Source organism: Sycon ciliatum, chromosome 4 (genome assembly GCF_964019385.1).
Source record: "Sycon ciliatum chromosome 4, ocSycCili1.1, whole genome shotgun sequence".
Taxonomy (NCBI): Eukaryota; Metazoa; Porifera; class Calcarea; order Leucosolenida; family Sycettidae; genus Sycon; species Sycon ciliatum.
The window spans coordinates 28081404-28089279 of record NC_088646.1 but is presented as its reverse complement, the minus strand read 5'-3'; the positions used below and the strand labels follow the sequence as shown (position 1 = coordinate 28089279).

The 7876-nt window shown below is 52.6% G+C and overlaps 1 protein-coding gene across 1 annotated transcript in view; it reads left to right on the top strand.

Annotated features, from left to right (window-relative positions):
• LOC135813496 (DENN domain-containing protein 5B-like) overlaps window positions 1-7876 on the top strand; it is a 46052-nt gene that overhangs the window by 6520 nt on the left and 31656 nt on the right. Inside the window, exons 8-11 of the mRNA XM_065326589.1 lie at window positions 7-205; window positions 5477-5708; window positions 6629-6990; window positions 7796-7876. The exon at window positions 7796-7876 is cut by the window's right edge and continues 48 nt beyond it. Coding sequence (XP_065182661.1) covers window positions 7-205; window positions 5477-5708; window positions 6629-6990; window positions 7796-7876 — 874 coding nt within the window. The remainder of the gene's footprint in view (window positions 1-6; window positions 206-5476; window positions 5709-6628; window positions 6991-7795) is intronic.

Below are 7876 nucleotides of genomic sequence, written 5' to 3'. Positions count from 1 at the left end.
TTGCAGGCACCCAGCTCGTCGAGAGTCACATTCACCATCTGCTCGACCTGAAGCAGGTGCAGCCGGGATACGCGGTCACTCTGCAGGGGCCCATCGCACCCATGCACTGCATTCGATCTCACGAATCTGGGATCCCACTGCTCAACTTCCACCTGCAGCGCGTGATGAGCATCTTCTCATTGGCCGACCTTCTGAGCATTGTGGCGTAAGTAGTAGCAAGAGTACATAACCCCCCAGAGTGTGCAACTCCCACATACCCTGTTGTCCCGACAGAATTTCAAGTTGACGTCATTATTTATGACGCAATGCTCCTTGCAGCAGTGATTTACAACATGTGTACGGGTGTCAACGCATCACACGTTTTTCTTTGCAATAATTTGTACAGGATCGATCGGCTTCGGTCAACCACAGGTTCCGGATTCGTCTGATAATCCGTGTACAGTGCGCATTGCATCATCAAAATGACGTCAACTTGAAATTCTGTCGGGACAGCACCCATAGTGGAGTTGCACACTCTGGGGGGTTATGTACTCTTGGTAGTAGTAGTAGTAGTAGTAGTAGTAGTAGTAGTAGTAGTAGTAGTAGTAGTAGTAGTAGTAGTAGTAGTAGTAGTAGTAGTAGTAGTAGTGGTAGTGGTAGTGGTAGTGGTAGTGGTAGTGGTAGTGGTAGTGGTAGTGGTAGTGGTAGTGGTAGTGGTAGTGGTAGTGGTAGTGGTAGTGGTAGTGGTAGTGGTAGTGGTAGTGGTAGTGGTAGTGGTAGTGGTAGTGGTAGTGGTAGTGGTAGTGGTAGTGGTAGTGGTAGTGGTAGTGGTAGTGGTAGTGGTAGTGGTAGTGGTAGTGGTAGTGGTAGTGGTAGTGGAGTGCGGATGGAGATTTTGCTCCTCCGCAGTTTCCTCCGCAGTTTTCTAATTGTTGTATCCACTATCCAGGTCAACCGGTTTTTTAAACCTACTTCATTACTTTCGTCTAGGTATCAGGAGTCGGCTCCAGTAGTTTTTACCGCTGTGGGGTTGTCCAGTCCGCTATTCCTCCTTCCAGCTGGTTTTGTTTTACCTGGCGAACCGGCCATTGTGCTGTAGTTTCGGGTCGCTTTCCGTGCCTTCGCCTTGGGCCTTGGAAGTGACGTGAGCTGGCTTGCTGTGTTGTGCTTCGCGGCTGGGTGCTTTCCCGCATGGTCTGTCACGAGTGACGTGCGAGGTGCTGTTCACACCTCGCGTCGCTGTGCGGCTTCTTCTGGCAGTGCTGCAGGCTGCATGACATGTCACGGCGTGAGGCTTCTGCTGGGCCCTGTTGCTCCTGCAGCAAGAAAAGTGGTACGTGCGGAGCATGTTCATGCAATAGGAATGGACGCTGCTGTGTCAATTGTTACCCAGGTCAGATTGGGCGCTGTAGGAATTTTGGGAATTTGAATTTGCATGATGTTGGTGGATCGGAGGTGCCTCAAGGCCTTTCTGCAGGTGATCCGCCGGCCTGGAGTGGACGAAGAGTGCAGCCTTCTCGACCGGGTGATTCCGCTGCTGGCCGGACCGGTGACGTGCCTCGAGAGGTACGGAATACTTCGGTATCCAGGCCCCCGTCGTCGGCCGCTGCATGCTCTGGTGTAGCACCGGCGCCTGGATTCACAGGATCTTCCCAATCGTATTTATCTGCGCCTGCGGCTCCGTCTGTGAAGTCGCTGCGGGTGGATTTGCCTGTTCCTGTGTGCTCGGAGACTGTTTCTGATTATGCTGCCGCCTCTTCATCCGCGGGTGCTTCTTCTGATCCTACTGCAGCTTCCCGGGTACCTGTGTCTGCGGCGCCGGCCTCTGTGGGTCCCGGTTCGTCTGGACAGCCTCAGGCGGAGCCATCCTGTTCACCAGCATCGCTATATCAGCCATCGCATGTTCGTCTGGCCCCTCTGCGTCCGGAAAAGCAAGCGTCGCGTGAGCCGAGTACGGTGGTTGAGGGTGGCAGTAACTCATCTGCAGATGAAGGGTTTTGGAGTCAGACTACTGATGAGACTGTGAGCATGTTCGATTCTGCATACCGTGAAGTCATCTCATGGAGAAGAAACGTGTTTATGGTCCCCTTCGGCTCGGAAGGCAAAGAGTTCGTCAAGGAGATTGCACGCCTCATTTCCTTATTTACGGATGGCTCGGGTGCTCGGGCCTTTGCGTGGTCGGCGGTGGTCGTCGCCTGTCATCTGTTGTTGCAGAAGCCGTTTCGTGGATCTGCGGCTAGCGACCACAAGACGTTTTTGGCCAAGCGGCTTGGGCTATGGACTGCCGGTGATCTCTCTCCATTGCTACGGGAGTCCCGATGCATTCAGGCTCATCTCTCTGATGCAGCCGTGGGTGATTCGAGTCCACGTGCTTTGGACGATGTTCGCTTAGCGAACATGGTTTTCAATGACCGAGTTGGCAGTGCTGCCCAATACCTGGATGCTGATGGTGCTGGTGGCGTTCTTCCCCTGGATGAAGAGGTGAGTGGGAAGTCAGTTCTAGAGCACCTGCGGGATAAGCACCCTGCTCCCCAGCCGGCTGATCCAGACATCCTACTGGACTGTAGCCCCGACCCCCCGGATCCAGTTATGTTTGAGGCGATAACACCAGCAGCTATGAAGAAGACGATATTGGGAATGAAGGGAGCTGCTGGACCTTCGGCTTTGGATGCGGCTGCCTGGCGTCGGATGGTTGGCATGTTCAAGTCAGCTTCTGACGAGCTCTGTTCGGCCCTCTCTCGCGTGGCCAAATGCCTGTGCACGGAGAGGCTGGACGCTTTGCATCTGCGCCCGTTTCTGGCAGCGCGACTGATACCACTGGATAAGCGACCTGGCGTGCGGCCCATCGCTGTGGGTGAGGTGTTTCGGCGTGCAGTTGGCAAGGCAATCATGGCGGCGATTGAGAAGGATGTGGTGATTGCGACGGCGCCAACCCAGCTGTGCGTCGGGATACCATCGGCATGTGAAGTGGCTGTGGAGGCGCTGTCATCGGTATTTGCCAAGGAGGAGTCAGAGGCAATACTCCTCGTCGACGCCACTAACGCCTTTAATTCAGTGAACCGGGCAGCTGCACTGAACAACATACCACGCGTGTGCCCAGCTGCAGGGCGGGTATTTGTGAACACGTACCAAGCGGATATCCCCCTGTACCTGGATGGTGGCGAGACACTCTACTCAAGAGAGGGCACGTGCCAAGGAGATCCACTGGCCATGGCATTTTATGCTTTGGCTACCGTCCCTCTGGCCAAGCATCTGTCCACAACATGCAGTGGTTCCATGCAGGTGTGGTATGCTGACGACGATGCCGCTGTGGACCGCGTTGTGGCACTCGGTGAGTACTGGAACTGCATCTCGGCTGAGGGCCCGAAGTATGGCTACAAGCCTAATGCTGCCAAGACCGTGCTCCTCGTCAAGAGCCATCTGGTGTCAGACGCTGAGCGGGTATTTGCTGGCACTGGCATCCGGATTTGCTCTGATGGCGTCCGGTATCTCGGTGGAGTCATCGGCAGCACTGAGTTCTGTGATGGGTTTGTGGGAAGCCGTGTGGGTGACTGGTGTGCTTTAACCAAGAGGCTGGCGAGTGTTGCAGAGACCCAGCCCCACGCGGCTTACCATTTATTCATCTCTGCCATTCAGTCTCGGTGGTCATACTTGCAGCGCGTTGCTAATGCTGACGGGGCACTCTACGCACCCCTGGATCGCGTCCTAAATGATCAGCTGCTGCCTGCATTCACGGGCCATTCTGTGCCGGTTGAGGGAGGTTTGCGAGCACTGCTTTCCCTTCCAGCAAAGCTTGGTGGTCTTGCGGTCCGTAGCAATGTGTCACGGGCGGCTGCTGAGCGCACCTTGTGCCGAGACGCCATTGCACCCATGGTGGAGTTGGTAGTCGGTGGCACCTCCACGCATGAGGTGTCGTCTGTGGTAACAGCATGCAAGACATTGGCTGCAGGTGCTCGGGCGGCGCGCCGTGTTCAGCAGCGGAACTTGGCAGAGGAGATCCGATCCGGCCTCCCGCCCACGCAACGGCTACTGGTAGAGGTCGCAGGTGAAGATGGCGTCTCAAGTTGGTTGACGACTCCACCTGCGACTACAATGCCTGGGACCGTTTTCAGCAGGACGGATTTCCGTGATGCTGTGGGCCTACGATATGGCCTTCCCTTGGAAGGTTTGCCAGCATCATGCGTGTGTGGCAAAGACATGACAAGCCACCACGCCATGACATGCCCCTGTGGCGGGTACCCAACGCAACGTCACAACGAGGTTCGGGACCTGCTGGCTAGTGCCATGTCCGAGGTGGCGTATGATGTCGAGTTGGAGCCTGTTCTGCTGCCTCTCGATGGCGAGACGGTCTCAGGTATTAGAGCTGATGCCGCTCGTGCAGACATACGGGCTCGCGGTTTCTGGACGCGACAGCAAAACGCCTTCTTTGATGTTCGGGTTACCCACCCAAGGCCGTCTTTGCTGTCGCGTTCGGGAGTAGCGAGCCAGTTGTCTGACAACGAGAGGCAGAAGAAGCGCCAGTACTCGAGCCGGATCAACAACGTCGACCGCGGTTCGTTCACGCCGTTGGTTTTCGCCACCAATGGGCAGTGTGCGCCGGAGGCGTCAATATTCCTGAAGTCGTTAGCAGCTCAAATCAGTGAGAGGAACCGTGATCTCCCCTACTCACTGATCATGCGCCAGCTTCGTGCCCGGATCAGTGTGTGCCTGATTCGCTGGCAAATAACTTGTCTGCGGGGGTCACGGCACTCGTACCGCCGAAGGCTCATGGGTGCTGGTCATGGCGGTTTTGTGGCGGAGTGTAGGGCCCGTGCCCACCTGGCTGTTTAGCATGCCTGACCTAACTGTTTCATGATATTGTCTGTATTTTTGTTGTAGCAATTTTGCTATTATATGTTGGTCATGATTTGATGGTTGACTTGCCCGTTTTCTTTGTGTACCTTATCTGGTTTTCTCTTGTCTGGGTTGTTGGATGAGTTGGGTAAACGGTGCTGCTTTGATTGTGTTTGCGGATGCGGGTTTACTCTTTGTTTTGGTATTCGATAGTTGACTTGATTCTTTTATTATATTTTCTTATTGGATTTTCCGATTTATTTGATTTGATTTTCCTATCTACGATATACTTGATTGGATTTGTCACCATTGCCTTCTTTGCTTCCGTTTTTTGAATTCTTCATTCCGGCACCCAGTTTGTTATCAAATAAAGTCAACGTTCTCAGTAGTAGTAGTAGTAGTAGTAGTAGTAGTAGTAGTAGTAGTAGTAGTAGTAGTAGTAGTAGTAGTAGTAGTAGTAGTAGTAGTAGTAGTAATAGGTGTAGTTGATCAAATTTTCACCGATTGTAGTCTCCGGGGTGCTAAATTGTTAGCCGCGTCTTTTCTGAAGGGAGAAATGGAGTTGTCCGAATTGCTCCCATGGCTGATAAGTGATGCCATCTGTTTCTCATCGTCTGTGCTGGTGATTGTGTTTTCTTCTTTCTCTTTCATTTTGCTGTATCAGACTATTACTGCTGGAGAATCAGCTTCTTCTCGTGTCGGAGGACCTGAGCTCTCTGACGGAGGTGTCCGAGTGTCTTGGCGCACTGATCAATCCGTTTGAGTGGCAGCATGTTCTGGCACCAATTCTCCCTGGCCAGCAGATGGACCTGCTGGACGCACCCGTACCATTCATCATGGGCCTGCTCATGTCGGCGGACGTGGCAACGCGCTCTGATCTGGACTTGCCGGATGATGTATGTACTTTGGTCTGCATGCACCTGTTTTGTAGTCTATCATTACGAGCGATATGTGGACCCGTCGCTGTCCTGCATGAGGGCATGCCTAGCTCATCAATTTAGTGGTGAACCGGATATCAAAACCCAGTAGCCGAATATTCTTTGGCTTAACGAACGAACGAACGAATATTCTTTCGTTAACACAGATGATATCACACGCCCTCCTCTCAATCATGTTATAGGTCAATTTTCACAAAATCCCCAGCTGAAGTGCATGTTACACGCTAAAAAAACCCAGCTTGAGACGTGATTTTCGTTCGACCGCCATAACTCGATTCCAGGACCTCGGATCGCGTTCGAGTTGCTTCGAGACGACAGCTGAGAGTTTTCTAATGCCGATAGACCTCTCGATGAAGTGATTCAGTCAAGTATTCGCGAAGTTACGGAAGTTTGAAGTCTCCCGGTAAACTCTGCATACCGGGTTAACGAATATTCGCCATGAGAAATATTCGTTCGAATCTGACAAACCGAACGAATATTCGAATATTCGGTATATTCGTTTCACCACTACTCATCATGATTGTTTGAATAAAGGCTGATCGTGTACGCCTTACATGCATTCACATTGACATTGTGGTGATTGGGCACACGGGGGGGGGGGGGGGGTACTGGATATCGGTGTTTATGTTGACTACGACTAGTATCAGTGTGTGAATCAGTTAACGTTCGGTTCTCAGAAGAGAGCACTGGCGGTGTTGTAAACACAGGACTCCAGCTCCAAAAGCTTGGAGCACTGTCAGCTCCTCATGCTACACATGGGTTACTGAGCTCCAGTGGGCCACAGAAAGAGCTTCTCCTCCAATTCTACCTCTCCCCTCCCCTGCCATTAATGATCGGCTGCATCTGTGCGCTCTCTGTCCGACTTTGATTGTCTGCAGGTCACTCTGATCAATATCGACACGGGTACGATAGACGTGCCGAAGCAAAAGGCGGTCAGCTTGCCGGAGAACCGCGCACTGCACATGTGGCTGTCCAAGGCCATGCAGGATTGTCCGCTGTCGGCGCCGGGTTCGCCCGGTGGGAGCAGACGCCCACGCTGGAAGGAGCCCCGGGCTTACATGACCAGCGGCCTGATCTCGCCAGTGTGCGACAACACCGAGCTGTTCGACAATCGCATGACCGTGCAGTTCTACGCCACCGCCATGCCGACGCCGCAGGTTACTTGCGAAATTCTACACGAGTTTGGTGTGATTTCCGTCAACCAGGGCATCTCCACCAAGGAGCAGCGTATCCTGGAAGAGTACGTGTATGCCGATTGTCATTTGTTCCAGAAATCAATTTGTATAGTACACATGTCCATACATGTATGCTCAATTGAACAATATGTGTAGCTATACCAGGGTCCTAGCCAGAGACATCTGCAGAAGGGGAGAGGGGGGGGGGGTGCAGATGATCCTACACTTGGATGCGAACTGTACTACGTTTGAGTAATCTGATTATCAGCACGCATAAGACAGACGCCAGTGATATATCTGAGGAGGCCTTTTGCCCTATCGCTCTTCAAAAGCAGCACAATGGTGCTTTTAGCAAGTGAGCAAGCAACTCCAGTTTTCACCCGTTTTCTATATTTTCTAGACTTTCCAGGTGTTAACAGCCGCCGTGAAGTCCCTCACGAACGGAGACGATAATTCATTTCTGTTTTCCAGGCGGCCAGAGCAGTGAAACAGTGAAGCCAAAGAGAGTGCATGTGGTGCCTGCAATAGAGAGCTAAGATCATGATGTGTAGGGACCCAACTGTACTACTACTAGTACTACTCGGGCCACACATGGTCCCATGCCAACTCACCAATTTTGTGTTTAGAAACATGACCATGAATGGATCCAGGTGGTCAGGGTACTCTAGCAACACCTTACGGTATCTACTATGCATTGTGTGTGTGTGTGTTTGTGTGTGTGTGTGTGTGTGTGTATGTGTGTGATGTGCGCGCGCGCGTGTGTGTGTGTGTGTTCTGTACATGCTCATTTGTGGGTGAATGCGTATGTGTGTATGCACGTGAATATGCACACATGTGCGTGTGTGTGTTGCGGGTGCATTTTGTCACCAGGCGCTGTGGTTCGGAGAGCAGTAACAACAGTGATCCCGGCGATAGCAGCGACGGCGTGGTTGTAGCGATATCGGTCAATGC